Source organism: Trichomonas vaginalis, chromosome IV (genome assembly GCF_026262505.1).
Source record: "Trichomonas vaginalis G3 chromosome IV, whole genome shotgun sequence".
Taxonomy (NCBI): domain Eukaryota; phylum Parabasalia; order Trichomonadida; family Trichomonadidae; genus Trichomonas; species Trichomonas vaginalis.
In genome coordinates, this window is record NC_067206.1 from 29,618,009 (window position 1) to 29,638,419 (window position 20,411).

Here is a 20,411-nt window from a genome sequence, read left to right on the forward strand (position 1 = left end):
TCATGTTATAATGAATCCACAAATAAATACATTAAATTAAGTTATAGTTTCATTATCATAAATACTAAAGGCCTTAACTCTTCTTGGATGAAATGGTGATTTATTTGCTATGCCAATTTTATATTTTCTATTACAAATTAGTTTGTATGAAACTAATATATCAATGGAATCTAAATCGAGAGCATTGCTATCAAGTGGAAACGTGGTCAATCAAGGGAATGGTGTTTTTATTTTAAAAAATGAAATTGAAAACGGTTTCACTTTTGCAAATGATCAATCGGTTATTAAGGTTTCAACTGTTAATATATCAAATATTCCTGAAGGATTTTTTTCATTAAGTACCTTAGAATACTTTGATGGTGATAATTATTTGCAAAAGATTTTAGATACAGCATTTTCAAATTGTATCAATTTAAAAAGAGTAAATTTGGGAAGCTGTAACTATGTGGGTGCTCGAGCATTCATAAATTGCATTAAGTTGGTATCTGTAACAGGGACAGGATATTTTGAAATTTATTATAAATCATTTTATAATTGTCTATCTTTGAAAGAATTTGATTTTCAGCATATTAGGAGTACAATTGGCGAATCAGCTTTTGAAAATTGCATTAGCATTACAGAAATAAAATTAGGCCATGATTGTTTGAAGGCTGCATTTAAAAATTGCTATGGATTTAAAAAAGTAGAATGTACATCCTCAATAGATATTTTTGGGAGTGATAGGGGATATACTTTTCAAAATTGCTATAATTTAGCAGAGTTCATTGGTTATTACCCCGATATTGGAAGTTATGCATTCCATTTTTGCATATCCCTTTCAAAATATATTTCCAAATGTAACATTGATGTAATTGGTTATAATGCATTTTACAATTGTTCACTAACTAATTTAGATACTCTTTGTTTAACGAAGGATTCAGTATTATATGAATCTTGCTTTGCTTACAATAATTTTTCCTTTATTAATTATCCTAAAGTAAGAGGTTATGGCTTTTCTCTATTCATGGGTTGCTACAATCTCGAAACAGTTATATTTTCATCTGGGATTATTAAGCGTGAATGTTTTCTATATTGTGGTTCCTTGAAAGAAATTACTTTTCAGAATTCCATTGATTCAATAAGAAACAACGCCTTTGGATATTGCAAATCTTTGCAAAAAGTTACGATTTTTTCTAATAGTATTGAAAGTAGTGCTTTTTATAGTTGCTCCTCATTACAAGAAATTACAATTAATTGTCAATTATCAACGATTCCAGATAAGTTATTTTGCTATTGTTCTAACTTAAGAAAAATAATATTCACATCAGAAATCAATATTATAGGCGAAGAAGCATTCAAATATTGTAAATCATTAACAACAATAAGCAATATAGATAAGGTTCAAACTGTTAGTAACAATGCTTTTTATCAATGTGACTTATTCTCTGACATAAGAATATTTACACAAATAACTTCAATAGGATATTATGGATTTTTAGGTTGTAATTTTATATCATTAGATTTTCCTGATAGTGTAACATCAATTGGCTTAAATGCATTTTCAAATAATAGCAATCTGGTATCTGTTAAATTCAGAGGAGATTATAATGCAGATTTTAATTCTTGTTTTAAAAATTGCACACAGTTAAAAGAACTATATATCAGTGGAACAGTAACAAATATGAATTCAGATTCAGCACCTTTCAGTTCTTTAACAAATTTGGAAAAATTGACAATAATTGGCGACTTAAGTTTTATAAGTGAAACATCATTCTCTTCAAATTCCACATTGAAGGAAATTAGAGTGAATAAAATTCAATTAATAGGTGATAATTCTTTTAAAGATTATGCAAAATTAGCAATATTTAAGTTTACTGGCACTGTATCTATTGGAAGCTATGCTTTTTATAATTGCGTATCATTGAGAGATTTTTCAATTCCATCAACTGTTAAATCTATTGGAAGCTATGCATTTTATAAGTGTTCATCAGTTAATGAATTTAATATTCCATCGATTGTAACATCAATAAATGATTATACATTTTATGGATGCACATTTTCAAGGATATCAATTCCAAATGCTGTTTCATATATTGGAGAGTATTCATTTTCTTGTTGCAGAAATTTAGGTTCAATATCATTGCCATCACAAATAAATGTCATTTCAAATGGTTTATTTTGTAACTGCTCTTCATTATCTTCTTTTACTTTTAACAATAATATTAAATCAATTGGAAAAGAATCTTTTTATGGATGTTCTTCAATAACATCAATGTCATTCAATGCACAAGAATTTATATTCCCAGATTATTGTTTCTATGGTTGTACATCATTGACAACTATCAACATTGCCTCAACGAGAATAACATTAGGATCATATTCGTTTGCAAAATGTAGCTTTTCTAGATTTGGTTTCAGTGGAAATATGGTTTCAATTGGAAGCTATTGTTTCTCAGGCTGCCATAATTTGCAAACTCTTTCTATATCTGCAGGTTCAGGATTCAACAATAATGAATTATTGGAAGGAACATTTGAATCATGCACAAGTTTAACATCTATTACAATCCCTACCAACATTCAAAGATTTTATGATAGAGTATTTTATAATTGTAACAAACTTTCATCGATCTCAGGACTAAATGTAGTGAGTTCTATTGGATCTGATTCATTTTATAATTGCGCACTAACGACATTTAGTATAAATGCACGAGATCTAGTAATCAATGACAATGCATTTGAATCATTCTCCAAACTTTCTACACTAACAATTACTGGATCAATTAATTCTATTGGTTGTAACATATTCTTAAATTCATTGAATCTTAGAACGGTTAGAATAAATGGAAACATTAATACTTTCCCATCCATTGTATTCGGGATTGATTCAAATGTTGTCTCTATATACATTGATCGAGTTAAAGTTATTGACAATAATTGTTTTTGCGGTTTTTCTAAACTCCAATCCATCGAAATCAAAAATGATCTCACATCAATTAATGATAATGCATTCTGTAATTGCACGAATCTTGCTTCGGTTTCATTTCCAAATACATTAAGATCAATTGGTTCTGGAGCATTCAAATTGTGTGGAAAGATTACCCAGCTCAAATTCGAGAATATTGACTCTTTAGAAGAATCTGCATTCGAGCAATGCAATGGCCTCACAAAGTTCGAAATCTCAGGAACTTTCAACACAATCAGTAAGAGATTGTTTAAAGGTTGTATTGAACTTAAGAGTGCAATTTTCACAGATCCGGGAATGATTACAGTTATCGAATCTGAATCTTTCATGAATTGTTTGAACCTGAATATCAACCTATTTTCATTTTATAATCTAGAGACAATAAATAATGATGCTTTTCAAAAATGCAATTCAATTAATAATATCTGGTTCTCTCCATCGGTAATTTCAATCGGAGACTCTGCATTCTTAGGATGCAATGCTCTTCAGAAAGTTTACCTGCCTCCAAGGGCAACAAAGGTTGGGAAATCTGTTTTCAAGGAGTGCTTCAATCTTGAAACTGTAACACTTTCCATGATGATGAATACGAATATTCGTTTTCAGCCACTAAAATTAGAGAAATAACTATATATACAGGAGTTGTTGTCAAACCAAATGCATTCAAGAATTGTAGATATCTCGAAAGAGTAGAGATCTTCGAAAACTGTCTGATTTGTGCAAATGCTTTTGCTTCTAACAGCCAATTGAACCTATATATTTATGAGAACGTCCAACTACTCGCTTCTTCATTTTCAAACACACTTAAGAGTATATACTACTTAGGAAGAGAAGATAAGTGCTTGCCAGAAATGGTAATTCTATTACATCAGATATATCCTTCATCATTTAATCGGTTTATTCTAGTCTCTAGGAAATACAAAAACAATACATTCGCCGGATTCCCAGTACAAGTCACGAAAGTTAAATCATCAATTGAATGCTGTGAACCTATCTATTCTAATGGAAGGTGCAGAATTGGAGTTAGTAATGCAGGGTTTTTAGCAATGTACCTAGGATTATTATAAAATTATTGCAAAATATCACTATCCTTGAGATTTTTTGGGAACTTTTGTTTCTTCAAGTATAAATTTTGAAATTCATATATTGTGAATGTTCTTTATTGAAATTAATTTTTCCTCAAATTATATATAATTTTCATCCATTCCATTAAACACTAATATTAATATCTCATATAATTAAAAGTTCATTGATATAAAATTTCAGATTTTTCATTGAAATTAATATCGTTCATTTTATTTTCTTTTTTCTAAGGTCACTCATGCCAAAACCCCGAAAATAGTTTAACGAAGGATAAAATTAACCTCTAATGGTTAATTTTAGGGTTGTTAAAAATATCAAAAATTAGCGTTTTGAAGACACCATGGTGTCTTATAATTTTCCCTTCCTTATTGGCGTGTAGAAATAAATGCGCCAATAGATTGAAGAAGAAGAATTGTTTTTCTCTTAATGAACTTTAATCTTTTTGATATAAGAATATTAAAAACATTAATATAATTTCGATTTCGGAAATTAAATTTCCAAATTTTTTGTCGATTTCGGAAATAACAGGATCCCGCATCCAACACACAACAACAAAACACAAAACACACCTTTTGGTTCTTTCATCGTTTTAATCGTAATTTATGTAATACATGATTTGGATAAATTTTACAAAAATAGAACCTATATAAGGGTTTCGTTTTGCTAAAATCGTCACTTTTATAGCATATTTGTTTTTGGATGTTTTGCGAAACCAAAAAAAAAAAAAAAAACTATGATATACAATGTGTGTGTAAAGAAAATACTTTATTTACTAGTTAAAAAATCATTTGGTATTGATCAAGTTATTTTTTCTGGATAAGATATTATATGGATAATTGGATAGAAAATACAATTATATAATCTTGTACCTGGTTTAATTAAGCTAATTGTCATCAGAAACTTGTAATTTTTATGAATTTCAGATTTTCTTTTCATTACTGCTTTTCTTAATAGGTCAAGTTCTTATTTACGTTATAAAGTATGATATTTACAAATATCAAGTTATCATGTTTTTTGAGAAATTATGAGAAACAAACAAAAATGAAAAAGATAGGAATAGCAATGAATAGTGATGTGGGTATAGAAAATGTAAGAGATATGAATGCAAAGCAATCAGTATTTAGGATATTGACCATAGATTTCGAAAAAAAAATGCTGCATATTGAGCGAAAACTATGATTATATTATAAGGCTGTCATTTAAAGCATAATGAAACTATTCCCTTTTCATTTTAATCGAATAAGATAGTAAAGATTTTTGAATTAGCTAGAAACTGATGAGATGTTTTCACAAATCAGATTTTTAATCTCTATAATGCATAATTCACTCAATATCTCAATTTTGATATTGCGAGATATTTTTGCTATCGGTTTCGCAATTTTGACACAATAGCAAGAGGGTTCTATAAGCATTATTATCAACGTAGAATCTGAATATCATATCAGAAAATGTCGCAAATCTGACATTTACCCGACCAAATAGCAAAAATAATTGAATACTTTTCGCAAAAACTTTAAAAATCGATAAAAATATGAAATATAGATATTAAAGAGACTTTTTATATAATATTCATAAAGATTTTCCAAAAATATGATACCGCAAAATTAAAAAAGTGACGTCTTGAGTGGAGTCAAAGGTCGAAATTGCTAGCTAAATGTTTTTTTAGCGAAATTGCGTATTGTACGTTTTTTTCGCAAAACGAAACCCTTAACCTATATTATATTCTTTTCAAAGATTCTTGCAAATCATCAAAAATAATTGTATTTTAAAAAACGATCAAATTATCCTTTCATTATTTTAAACTTAAATTAGTTTTTATGATTGACTAAAGCAATCATATTTATTCATCATTAAATAAACAAAAAAATAATATTTGAGAGTTATTTCAAAAAAACACATTGAATTTATTAATTTGTCTCAATTTCAGTATTATAAATTTTTATAATTTCAATATTTTGAAATACACTTTTTAATATTTCAATATTTATGATATTTCAATGTATTAAGTGGTCTCAAATTGAGCTTCTCAAATATAAGTTGGCCTATTCAAATAATAAAATTAAATAATATTTAAAATAATAAATAAAAGTGATTGAGGTCATAGCAAAACGGCTGTTTCAGTCATTAATTCTTAAAAATAAAAAGGGTAAAAACTAAATACAATGGGTAAAATTCAATAGTGTCCGTGCTATCGTTCAATTTGAAGGTGTCTTTTGAAACCGCAAGACACATTGAATTTTTGAATAGTGTATTATGGTTTGACAGACACCAATGAAAAAAATAAAATGATATTTATTTTAAATATATAAGATCCTTATATAAAATATAAATATTTTATCGTTTTATTTTCTTGTTTTATTTTCTTGTTTTAGAAATGTTTTTTATTGAAAAATCAATAAAACTAACTCCAAAATAAAATTTTTGATTTAAAGACACTATGATGACACCAGGCAAATCTTCCAAGACACCTATCGTCGGGAATCTAACAACCCTAGTTAATTTTTTCCTATATTCCACACTTCTAACCACAATAATTTTAATTTTTCATTATTAAATCCTTAATGATAATTTTTATTATCTTGTTTAGACAATCATATCCTTTATTAAATAAAGAAAAACAATTGAAATCAAACGAAAATATAGAAAATCTTGGAAACGGTGTTTACATTTTAAGAAATGAAATCGATTTCTCTTTCAATTTTGATGGAAATAAAGAAGTCAAAAATGTCACATCGATAAATATTGCCGAAATCCCAAGTTACTATTTTTCTTCAAGTTCTATTGAATATTTCCAAGGAGATGAAAATCTCAAAACAATTTCTAAACAAGCATTTTCCGAATGCCAATCTTTAAAAGAGGTAAAACTAGGCAAAGTCACAACAATTGAGATAAGTGCATTCATGAATTGTATTAATTTAATATCTGTTTCTCATTCAGAACCATGTACTATTGGAGAAAAAGCCTTTTATTATTGTTTATCTCTCAAGAATTTTGATTTCTTAAAAATTAAAGATGCTATTGAAATCTCAGCTTTCGAATATTGCACTAGCTTAACAGATCTTACTCTTCAAAATAAATTACATGCATCTGCATTCAGAAATTGTTTTGGATTAAGAAGAGTTGAAGTAACTGAATGTTTTTATCAACCTGCTGATGAGATATTTAAAAATTGTATTCATTTAACTGAATTTATTGGATATTCTGATAGGATAGGTTCAAGCGCATTTGAAAATTGTATATCTTTGACAAATTATACTTCCACATGTGAGGTTTCAAGTATAGATTCCCGAGCATTTTATAATTGTTCTTTGTCAAGTCTTGATGGCCTTAGGTTAACGAGGGATGTAGATTTGGGTGATTCATGCTTTGCATATAATAATTTTTCTACTCTCAGATATCCAATCGTTCAATATTCTCATGAAAAAATTTTTGAAGGGTGTATAAATCTTGAAAATGTTGAATTTATTTCTGGATTAATCCCTGATTCGTGTTTTAAGGATTGTTTCTCACTTAGAAGTATTAATTTTCAAAGACCTATAGATTCCATTAAAGAGAATGCTTTTATAAATTGCAACTCTTTAATTAGTATTACTGTAAAGACAAGCAGTCTCGGCAATGGAGTTTTTTCTAACTGTCACGCATTGCAAGAAGTTTCAATTACATGCCAAATTTCATATATTCCAAAAGAATTTTTTTATAATTGTCAAAGATTAAAGCAAGTTACTTTTTCATCGGATATCATAAGCATAAATGATGAAGCATTTTATGGCTGCAATTCAGTCGTTACTATTCACAGCTTGTCAAAAGTTCAAACAGTTGGAAATTTTGCATTTTATGGATGCAATTCATTTTCTGACTATTCTATATTTACAAAACTCATATCTATTGGGGAATATGGATTTTCCGGGTGTAATTTCAGCAATTTAGAAATTCCAGAAACATTATCTTCTATCGAAATAAGTGCATTTGAATTTAATAATTTCCTTAAATCAGTAACATTCAAAGGAGATTTTAATTCTAACTTTGGAGGATGCTTCAATGACTGCACTATTTTAACAAATGTCTTAATTTTAGGCTCTGTTAAACAATTAAGCAACAATAATGAACCATTTTCATCATTTTCTAATGTAGAAAATATAACAATATTAGGAGGAATTGATTATGTGGATTCAGCAACATTTCCTTTACAATCTACATTAAAATACATAACAATCCGAAGAACTTCTATTATAAAAGATAAATCATTTAAAGATTTTTCTCAACTTCTCAACATCGAAATTGGCGAATTCACATCAATTGGTAACTATGCTTTTAGCGGGTGTACATCAATTCAGAATTTAGAACTGGCAGAAACATGCAATTCGATTGGCGAATATGCATTTTGTAATTGTTCGCTATTATCTCGAATAAGCATTCCGCATTTAGTAACTTCGTTAAGTAATTATATATTCTTTGGGTGCGGTTTTGTTAACATTGTAATTCCAGAAAACATAATAACAGTTGGAGAATATTCATTTTCAAGTTGCAAAAATTTACAATCTATTTCTTTGCCAACTACAATTAGTTCAATTCCAAATGGTTTGTTTTGCAATTGCTCTTCATTATTATCATTCACATTCAACAATAATATAAAATCAATTGGAAAAGAATCATTCTTCGGATGCTCATCAATAACATCGTTATCAATTACTGCAGAAGAGTTTAATTTCATTGATTATTGCTTTTTCGGTTGCACATCATTAACTACAATTAATATTGCATCAAAAACGATAACTCTCGGTTCTTATTCATTTTCTAAATGTCCAATACCAAGTTTTGAATTCAATGGATCGATAAGATCAATTGGAAGTTGCTGTTTCTATGAATGTCACAGTTTGGAGTCAATCACAATTCATTCGAACATTCCAAAAATAAATGATAATGCATTTTCCAATATAATGTATGTGAATTCTATTACAATTGTTGGTGATATTTCTTCAATTGGATCAAAAGCATTTAGTAATAGTCCATCTATTAAATTTATTCTGATAAAAGGTAGTATAACATTCAAATCGGAATCATTCCAAGATATTCCAGGATTAGTATCCCTAACAATTGGTAGTACAAGTCAAATACCATCTTATTCATTTACCCATTGCGATTATCTTGAAACATTTGAAATATTAAATAATATTCGATCGGTTTCATTGACTAACAATGCATTTTCAAACCACAATATTAAAAAAATAATAATCAATAGTAGTATTTCATTTCAGTCATCACCTTTTGATAATTGTAACCTTCTTAATTATCTTTTCATTGGAGGCTCTGTATCGGGAAATTATGAAAATGCTCTTAATGCAATCGATAAATTAGAAAATATTACAATTGCTGGTAGAATTGATTTAATAAGTTCTAACACATTTAATTCCCAATCAACATTGAAAGAAGTTCGACTTTTTAATGCATATGCAATCAAAGAAAATTCATTTAAAGATTATACAAATCTTAAATATGTTGAAATAAAATCATCATCATCTTCATTGAGTATTGGAAATTCAACATTTTCTGGTTGTACTTCATTAGTGGACATAAAATTACCCGATTCCATTCAATCAATTGGAAGTTATTTGTTATCAGGATGCTCTTCATTATCAGTAATAAATCTTCCGAATAGATTAACTTCAATTAGTTCATTTATGCTCAGTAATTGTGTTTTAATAGAGTCTTTGATTATTCCCGAATCGGTCAGATCTATTGGAAACAATGCGTTTTCTAATTGCGCCAAATTATCTCAAATCACCTTCCAATCAAAAACAATTGAACTAAATGGATTTTGTTTTAACAATTGTCCTTTGATAATTGATTTCACATTTTCTGGAACCAAAATTACTTTGAACTCATACTGTTTTAGTGGTGCTGAATGTATAGTAAATGTCAAAATCGAATGTGATACAATCAATTTTAATGATAACTGCTTTACTAACTCAAATGTTCAACATGTTTTAGTGAATGGTTCTGTTTATTTAGGTAATCAAATATATTCAGAACATATGCAAACAATATTGATTGATGGAAATATCAATAAAATAATGAATACTTCTTTCTCAAATTCAGCGTCTTTACGTAGTTTCACAAGTACTAAAACAATTTCATATCAGAGTTATAATGGTCAATACATTTCATTCTCGGGATGTATAAATCTTTCATCTGTATCATTTTCAGCTACAATGACAGAATTAATTCCAATGTTCTGTTTTGCAAATTGCGTTAAACTTTCATCATTCGTTATTCCGCAATCAGTCAGACAAATAAAAGAATATGCATTTTCTGGATGCAATTCATTAACATCTATTGACATTCCTGGTCAAATTGGAATTCTTGGCAATAATATTTTTGAATCTTGCAGTTCATTAACAGAAGTAACATTTCAACAAAATAGAAATATTGGAACAATTCCAGATGGATGTTTCAAATCATGTACAAGTTTGACAACAATTTCTATTCCTTCTAATATTAAGAATATTGGAAGTAGATCATTTTATAATTGCAATCAACTCTCATCAATTCAAGGACTGACATCATTCAGCAAAATCGGAGAATATGCATTTTATAAATGTTCATTTTCAACATTAGACATCAATGGAAATAGTTTGAACATCAATCAACGTGCATTTGATTCATGCGGTGAATTGGCAAATATAACAATTACTGGATCGATAAATTCAATTTCAGAATACTCCTTTAGTAATTGTCCAAAGCTAGTTTTTGTTAACTTCAGCTGTACAGTTACACAATTTCCATCTAATGTATTTTATCATTCTCCAAACATTGAACAAGTTTATTTCTATCGTCTCACAACACTTGGTGAAAATTCCTTCCATAGTAACTCCAAACTTCAATTAATCGAAATACAAGAACAACTTCAAGAAATCCAGCAAAATTCATTCTATCAATGTTCAAACTTGGCTTCAGTTTCATTTCCAAATACACTCACAATAATTGGATCATTTGCATTCTATAGATGCTCGAAGTTAATATATCTATCATTTTCTAGTTTAACATCAATAGGGGAATCTGCATTTGAGTCATGTGCCGAGCTTTTATATGTTCAATTATATGGAAGTTATCCTACAATTCCAGTGAAAGCATTTAAATCTTGCAGCAAATTGAATGGAGTTGGATTTGACAATGCAGGCACAATCACAGAGATCAGAGATGAAGCATTCTATCAATGCACAAGCATAAATATTAGCTTGTTACCATTTTATAGTTTACAAAGGATCGGAAGATCTTCATTTTGTCAATGTGATTATTTGAAGAAATTATTACTTTCACCATGTGTGACTACAATTGATGAGTTTGCATTCTATCGATGCAATTCATTGTATGTTGTCAGACTTCCACCAAGATTGATCACACTTGGAAAATCAGCTTTCTATGAATGTCGAAACCTTGAATCAATTAATCTTTCAATTTTCATGAATTCTGTTGAAGAATATTCATTTGCAAACACAAGAATAAAGCAGGTAATTATATATCCAGGAATCATTGTTAAACCTAATGCTTTCAAAAATTGTAATGAGCTTGTTAATATTGAAGTATATTCTGATTGCACAATTTGTCCAAATGCATTCACATTCCAGAACAAAATCAATCTTTATTTAGCAGATAATGCCCAACTATTGAGCAATTCTTTAAGTAATCACATTGAATCCATCTACTATTTAGGTAAAGAAGACAATTGTCTTGATGAAATGGTTAATGAACTTCATAGAATTTATGAACCAAAACCTAATGTATTTATTTATGTTTCTCGAAAGTACAAAAATTCAACATTTGCACAATATCCTGTAAAATCGATATCAATCACACTCCCAGAAGCAATCGACAATTATGATTGCAGTGCTATCATTTTGACAGAAAAACAATGCCATTTTCGTTTTGATAATTTCAATTTGTTTTCAAATTTTGTTTTCTTTATTTCACTAATTAAGTAAAATACTTAAAATGATTTATGTATATTACAGTCAAAATAAAAATAATTCTGGCGATAATTTTATATCAAGAATTATAAAAGAATCTGAATTAATCGGATATATTGATTGTATGGTATATGAGTGAAAAAAATATGAGTTTAGTATACGAACTTTTTAATCCGTAAAAAATGATTTGAATTAAAATTAATGTTTTCTTAGCTTTTGTAAAACTCGGAAGTTTTCATAAAGTAATGGAGGAGAGCATGGAACTCTTCCATTAACTATCTCTGGTAATTCAATTCCTGATCCAGTAACATTCAATTGTGCGAATGTTGGTTTGGTATAATTTTTAGTCACATAAATAGTTTTTGAATTGTAAATTCTATTAAGTTCTTTGATCATTTGGTCATTGCAATAATCATCAGTTCCGTAAAAGTAAATATTTGCAACACTTTGACCAAACGAATCGTAAAGGATTTGGACATTATAATGCACCATTACAAACTACCACATCTTCGCAAAGTTCTACAATTGTAAGAGAACGGCATATATAAAATGCATCTGGTTTTACTAAAATTCCTGGATAAATTATGACATGTGTTAACGCTGTATTTGCAAACATCCTACTTTCAATAGAATTCATGAAAACAGAAAGAGTCATAGATTTCAATTTTGTGCATGATTCAAATGCAGACGAACCCACTGTTGTTACTCTTGAAGGAATTCTAACCTTTTCAATACTACTACAGCTGTAAAATGCCATGGATCCGATTTCCATAAGGAGAGGAGATAAAAATAATTTTGAAATTTTTATACAACCATAAAATGCTTTATCTCCTATTTTTTCGATATTATAAAATTCTAATAGATTAATATCTAAATTCTCGCAATTATAAAATGCTTCCGAACCTATCTCTGTAATTTTATCCATATTATTAAATATTGTACTATTTAATGCTGTGCACCCTTTAAAAATAGAAGATGAAATTACTGTAAATGTTCCTGAAAATTCGATTGATGTTAGATTTGTGCATAATTCAAAGGCATGTTCACCAAGTGAATTTACATTACTTAATCTTAGTTCAGTTAACTTTAAACATGAATAGAAAGAATAAGTGCCAATGGAATTTAAGGAATCGGGAAATGAAACAGATAATAAATTTTTGCATTGATAGAATGCCCTCTGTTGTATAGTTTCAAGTTGTTCTTGTATTTCGATTAACTTTAGATTAGAAAATCCTTCGAAACAATTTTCACCTAGAACTCGGACATAATTGAAATAAACTCGTTCAATGTTTGGAGAAGAATAAAAGACATTAGATGGAAATAGTAGGATTGTACAACTGAAGTTAACAAAAACTAGCTTTGGACAATTACTAAAGGAGTATTCTGAAATTGAATTTATCGATCCAGTAATTGTTATATTTGCCAATTCACCGCATGAATCAAATGCACGTTGATTGATGTTCAAACTATTTCCATTGATGTCTAATGTTGAAAATGAACATTTATAAAATGCATATTCTCCGATTTTGCTGAATGATGTCAGTCCTTGAATTGATGAGAGTTGATTGCAATTATAAAATGATCTACTTCCAATATTCTTAATATTAGAAGGAATAGAAATTGTTGTCAAACTTGTACATGATTTGAAACATCCATCTGGAATTGTTCCAATATTTCTATTTTGTTGAAATGTTACCTTTGATAATGAACTGCAAGATTCAAAAGTATTATTGCCAAGCGTTCTTATAGTGTTCGGAATATCTATTGATGTCAAATTCGAACAACTAGAAAATGCATATTGACCAATAGATGTTACTGAAGATGGTATTGTAAATGATGAAAGACTTCGGCAATTTGAGAAGCAATTTTCAGGTATACCGTTTATAGAATTGGAAGAAAATGAAACAAATGAAAGGTTGGAACATTCAGAAAATGAAAATGACTGCGATACTGTATTTGAATTAAATAAAGACTTAACAAATGTGAAATTGTGTAAAGTCATTGAATTTGAAAGTGATGTGGTAATAATATTATTGATGTTTCCTTCAATAAATATTGTTTGGATGTAGTCTGAATATACAGTCGCTCCAAAAGAAACACTTCCATTCAGTAAAAGATGTTTCATATTCGAGTTCTTGAAGCAATTATCATTAAGATTTATTGTATTGCATTCAATGTCGACATTTTCTATTGATGATGCCCCTTTAAAACAATATGCATTAAAACTGATTTTCTCACCTTTAAATGAAAAACCATTTATGAGAGGACAGTTTCTGAAACAAGACTCATACAGTTCTATTGTATTTGAAAGGAAGTTGATATTTGACAAATTAACACAATTTGAAAATGCTCCATTTTCAATTTTTCTTACTGACTCTGGAATTGTTATCGACTTTAAATTTCCGCAACTATTGAACATATATTGGCTGATAGATGCTAATCTGTTTGGTATGCTTATTTCTGATAATGATGTGCATCCTGAAAATAAATAATTTCCAACAGATACAATTGAATTTGGTAAATAAATGCTTGTTATAGACGTGCATCCTGAAAATGCTTGGTAATCGATAGTTAGTTGGGATTGTGTTCTTAATTCAATATATTCAAGATTTGTGTAATCCATAAATGAACTACTTCCTATGTTATTCACATTAAATAATCTTACTTCTTTTAGTGTCGATTTCGCACTGAAAGTGGTTGAGTTGATGCTAATTAGTCCAACAATTGTGATATTTTCTAAATTCTTTATAGAATTTAGCATTATACTGTTTTCGGAAATTGATCCTCCAACGAACAGACACTTGAGATTGTTACAGTTGTAAAATGGATATCTGGAAGTAGAATAAGATGAAGTAAATGAAATACTACAATATATTTCAATTCGTTGAATAGCTGATTCAGAAAATGCATTGTTGCTGATACTAACAGATCCGGCATCATTCGATATCACAAATGTTTCAAGATTTGGACAATTTCTAAAAGCTGTTGAAGGAATCTGAGTAGCGCTTCTGAAAGTAATATTCTTTAAATTTGTGATATTTTGTAAAGAATTTGATTGAAATGTCACTCTGCCTTTCATTGTTATTGATAAAAGGTACAAGCATTCGTAAAAACAATATCTCCCTTGCAAATTAACATTAGAAGAATTGATCTCAAAATTAACAAAGGAACATCCACTAAATGAATATTGTCCTAATGTGATGGAATCTGAAAGTATGACAATTCCGCTAAGTGATGTACAGCCTGAAAAACAATAATCTGATATTGTGGAAACACTTGCTGGGAGAATAATTGTTGAAATTTGAGGGCAATTTGAAAATAATCCTTTTGAAAGAGTTTTAATTCCTGATTGAATATTAACAGTGGCCAAATGAGAACATGATGAAAATGCATATTGGCCAATATTGTTAATTTTACTAGTGATTTCAATATTAGTTAAACTACAATTCTTAAATGCATTTTCTCCAATAGAAGTTAGTAATGATGGAAATTCGATGTAATTCAAGGATGTGCATTGCGAAAATGCATTATTTTCAATTATTTGAAGCGATTCAGGCAAATTTAAGCTTATTAGTGATTTACATCCAAAAAAGGCTGAATTACTTATACTTGTAGTTGATCTTATATCGATATATTCAAGATTTATGTAGTCTGCAAATGACCTGGCACCAATTGATGGAACATCAAATAATCGAACTTCTTTTAGTGTTGATGCAGCATTGAATGTATATGAGTTGATATTATCAATTCGACCAACGATTGTAATATTTTCTAAATTTGAAATTAATGAGAAAGCATTTGTAGAATCTCCTGAAAATGATACTGAACCACCAATGAAAATATATGTAAGGTTGTTGCAATTTAAGAATGGTTGATAGTTTCTATTGTAAGTATTTGAAAAAATAATATTGCAATTGATTACAATTTGATGAAGAGATGATTCGGAAAATGCATTGTTTAAAACATTGACTGTCCCTGAATCATTCAACATCATGAATGTTTCAAGATTCGGAGAAAGACTAAATGAATTTCCTTCGATTGTGGCAATATTTCCTTGAATTAAAATTGTTTGAAGATTTGAAATATTTGAAAATGCATTTGATTTTACACTCTGAATATCTGAATTTATTGAAATAGAAATTAAATTGTTACATCCAGAGAAACAATAACTTCTCAATTTATTAATTGATATATTTATCTCAAATGAAGTAAAACTACACCTGCTAAATGTATACATACCTAAATTAACAGAATTTGACTTGATTTTTATTGTGTTTAGTGCTGAACAACCTGCAAAACAATAATCTGATATTTCATTCACAGATTCTGGAAGTTCTATTAAGTTTAATGAAGTGCATTCATAAAATGAATACGGATTTAAAGTACGAATATTATCGAAACTAATGCTTGTTATTGATTTGCAGTTTGCAAAAAATCCTTTTGGAATTGATTGGAAATTTGGAGAAAATGTGATTGAGTTCAATTTTATGCATGATGAAAAAATGTACTCACCCAAACTTATCGTGTTTGAATTGATCATCAGGTCAATAGATTCTAAATTTGAACAAGATGAAAAAGCATAACTTGAAATTGAAGAAATGCTATCCGGCAACTCAAGTGAAGAAAAATTGCAATTGGCAAATGAGTATCTTCCAATCGTTGATAAACGATTAAACAGTTGATTTGACGTTAAGGAACTGCAGTTATAAAATGAATAGTCCGAAATGCTTTTGACTTGATCAAAATTTTTGATCGTTATTAATGAACGGCAGTTTTGAAAAGCTCTTTTATAAATTTCAGTCGTACTTATCGGCAATGTAACAATTTCAAGTTGTGTACAATTAGCAAACATATTTTCTGGTATATAAGTACCTGTAAAATCTAAAGTAGCTTCATATAAAGAAGAACAATTACAAAAGACACCACTATAAATACTTGTAACGGAGCTCGGAATAGTTATATTTTTCAGAGATGTACAATTTAAAAAGGCATAATTAGAAATTCCAAACGATTCCGTCCCAGTAAATTTTATTGTTTCAAGTGAAACGCAATCCTGATAGCAATAACTGGGAATATATCCATATAGACCAACAGTTTTTAAGTTATAACATCCTTGAAATATTTTGATTCCATTATAATGATGATACGTTCCTTTAAAAACCTGTGTAAAATTGTTATATGCAAAGCATTCATCATAAAAGGAAGAAACACAATAAAGTATTGAGCTATCAAGTTTAGTTAGCGAACAATTATAAAAAGCTTTAGATTTTATTACTTTTAATTTATATATGCAAGTTAAATTTGTTAGAGAAATGCAGTTTTCAAATGCACTTTCGCCAATATTCTCTGAACGCAGTTTTGCTTCTGATAGATTGTAGCAATTTTTAAAACATTCGTTTGGAAGATTTTCGAAATGATTAAGGAATTCAACTTTTTTCAATCCGAAGCAATTCCTAAAAGCGCCAGTATAACATTGACTTATTAAACTAATATTGACTAAACTTGAGCAATACTCAAATGCACATTGTGGAATGTTTCCATTAATTTTCGAAAAATTAAAAAGTAATAAAGACGAACAATTATAAAATGCATAGGCGCCAATAGTGCACTGTTGCGTTAAACTTGCAGAAACAAGATTAATACAATTTTCAAAAGCATACGTGCCAATTGCACATTGTTGAGTTAAAATTAAAGAAACAAGATTAATGCAATTTGAAAAGGCACGGTAATTGATTGAAGTAGCTGAATCAATAGAAACAGTCTTTAAATTTACGCAATTTCGAAAAGCATAATTTTCGATCGTTTGTATGGCTGCATCCGCTTCAAAGCTTTCTATAGAGCTATATTCGCAAAATTTGGTAGGAATTATCCCAATACCCTTTGTTGTGATTGAACGAACAGTATTGTTATTCGCAAAATTCACGCCATCTTCAATATTATTTTGTAAAACATAATTTCCATTTTCATCACTGTTCAAACTCTCATCTGATTGAAGTTTGTTCTTGCATTTTGTCAGAATTGAACCAATTCCTTCATAAGTTGCAATTGGAAGAAGGGAAATTAGCAAAATCATAAGGGAAATTATCAGATTTTGTCAGATTTTGCCATGTATCATTCTTTTGCAAACATCATAAATATTGAAATTCTTGTATTATCACTTATATGAACATCATCTCTTTGGGATTCAATGACTTCATTCAAAAACATCTATTGGAAAAATTATAAACATCAAGATAGAGTTTTGCATTGTTGAAATCATTTTTAGTGTTAACAAAATTCTCATCACTATAATTGTGAAAGAATTCTCAAAAACATGAGCATAAGAGCATAAATGTTTTCTTGGAGACTATGGCACTGCGAATAAAAGTACATGTTGCATATTATCTCTCAGCATGTTGTTTAATGAAACAACAGATATTCATTTAAATCTATAATCAAATGAGTTGAATTTTTTCACAAATAAAAAAAATCATGCAAAAAGGTTTTAAAAATCATTCATATGCGTATCAAATGCTAATTCTACTAAGCAATATTTGTTGCCATTGCGTCTCGCTTTGCTGTTAAACTTGAAAAACTAGTATTTTGATGATATATTTTTTACATATCTCCATCTATTATCCATAGAAATAACTCATTTTTTATTAGTTATTGTCCAGAAATTGACTTCCACGGAACAATTCATAGAAAATCCGAGTCTTTTCTAGAATTTTGGAAAAGCTAAAAAAAATTACATTGATCGTTGATTTGATTGGTTTGCCATCTGTTGTGTATTTGAATACATTTTATTGAAACTGTAAGATTATAGATATATTTATCAAAATCACCGAATTAATTATCAAAAAGTTATTTTTACTTGTTTTTTTCCAAAATCTGATAGCTTTGCATAATAAAAATTAAATTAAAAACGAAACATAATGTCCTTTTGTCCATGTTATGATTTGAATTCTCATATATATTCACAATTCAGTGAAAATAAACTATAAAGAGTATTAAATCATTGAAATAAAAGCTACTGGTCCTTGGGTTGGTGAAGTACTGCATTTATGGAAGCCATACTGAGTCAGACTTTAGTTATCAAATTGAAAAGAAAGCAGACTAATTATCGTCGGGGAAAATTTTGAAATGGTTTGAGATAGATGGAGATGGAAAATTTCCACCAATTGGAAAATTTTGAGAAAATCCCAAAAATATTTTTGTTATTTTTCCATCATTGGTTGTTTACTATCGTTTTATTTTAGAATTAAATGGATCGCGTTGATTTTTTACCATATTTAGGCCAGCAAAAGCATGCCAAGAAGCATCGTAGTAAATTTTTTATTATTTTTGTTTCATTATCGCTTTCAATCTTATATTTTGCATCAATTATTACCTGTATATACTTAAACAAAACCATTATTGATTCAGATTACCCATTAATTCCTGATTATGAACTTTTTATCAAGATTCCATCTAAAATTCATGGAAAAAATCAAACATTTTCTATCGATATGCACTCACTTGTTGCATATGTTGATATATGGAGAGGCCATTGGTGTCCTTACTACAATGATCGAAATTTCTTTCTTTCTCCAAGAGTCAATGAACTTCTTCAGATCATCAGAATGTTCCAGATACCAGTTTCTCACCTTTCTTTTACAGCAGAATCGTCGATGCTTTATACCAGACAAAGAAAACGCGCAAAAACAGCAATTTTATACGGCAATACTACGGTTCTAAACGAATATGAGCCATACCTCAACGAAAGCTATAGTAAATATATACCAGGATTTATTGATAAATGCAATCATAATCTTAGTCGTTTCAATAGATACAGAGACCACGGTTTTTCCAAAGATATATGCATAAGTGATGATGATTACTATGTTTCCAGCTTCAAAGAAGCCAGCATGCTCTTCAATGGCCTTGGAGCGAAATATGTTCTTATTTTCGGCGAACATACGAATATGTGCATAATGCAAGTCATTATGTATTGTCTTAAAGCTGGCATGCAACCAATTATTGTCCGTGATCTTGTTGATTGTGCTTGGGTTTATCATTTTCAGAAAACAACCTTTTCAAGGCATACAGAATCCAATAGTGCTGTAAATAAGTATATTGAGTCTCTTGGAGTCCCAAGTGTCCTTTCATACGATCTAATTCGTGCATTCAAAGATGTTCCACTCAAAAGGACTCGGCCTAAGTATAATCCAGAGGAAAATGCATATCGTTTTAAGAATTTACTTTTGTGAATGTTTTTAATGTTCCTAAAAATGTATTTTAGTTGAAATTTTCTAAAAATATCTTTTATATCAATATTGTATTTGAAGCATATTCAGTTTAGTTGTCATTTGCAATGCTCTAACTGTGAATTCATAAAACTAATTCCAATCAAATCAAATTGACAATTAAATTGCGATTTAACATGAAAATTTAACTATCATTGATGC

The 20,411-nt window shown here is 28.9% G+C and overlaps 4 protein-coding genes across 4 annotated transcripts; 3 read left to right on the forward strand and 1 right to left on the reverse strand.

Annotated features, from left to right (window-relative positions):
* Positions 1 to 258: 258 nt before the first annotated feature.
* TVAGG3_0191600 (antigen BSP-related family) lies at positions 259 to 4,139 on the forward strand (the record flags this gene model as incomplete). Its single annotated transcript, XM_001316438.1, has 1 exon — positions 1,004 to 3,565. The coding sequence occupies one exon, from the start codon at positions 1,004 to 1,006 to the stop codon at positions 3,563 to 3,565; it is 2,562 nt and encodes an 853-aa protein (XP_001316473.1).
* Positions 4,140 to 8,631: 4,492 nt separating this feature from the next.
* On the forward strand, positions 8,632 to 12,021 carry TVAGG3_0191610 (regulation of response to stimulus; the record flags this gene model as incomplete). The annotated part of the gene is made up of 1 exon (XM_001316437.2): positions 8,959 to 12,000. One exon carries the CDS (start codon positions 8,959 to 8,961, stop codon positions 11,998 to 12,000), a length of 3,042 nt encoding a protein of 1,013 aa, XP_001316472.1.
* Positions 12,022 to 12,337: 316 nt separating this feature from the next.
* Positions 12,338 to 18,058, reverse strand: TVAGG3_0191620 (antigen BSP-related family; the record flags this gene model as incomplete). Its single annotated transcript, XM_001316436.2, has 1 exon — positions 12,464 to 18,058. One exon carries the CDS (start codon positions 18,056 to 18,058, stop codon positions 12,464 to 12,466), a length of 5,595 nt encoding a protein of 1,864 aa, XP_001316471.1.
* Positions 18,059 to 19,219: 1,161 nt separating this feature from the next.
* On the forward strand, positions 19,220 to 20,213 carry TVAGG3_0191630 (glucose sorbosone dehydrogenase family; the record flags this gene model as incomplete). Its single annotated transcript, XM_001316435.2, has 1 exon — positions 19,230 to 20,213. The coding sequence occupies one exon, from the start codon at positions 19,230 to 19,232 to the stop codon at positions 20,211 to 20,213; it is 984 nt and encodes a 327-aa protein (XP_001316470.1).
* Between the last annotated feature and the right edge of the window lie 198 nt (positions 20,214 to 20,411).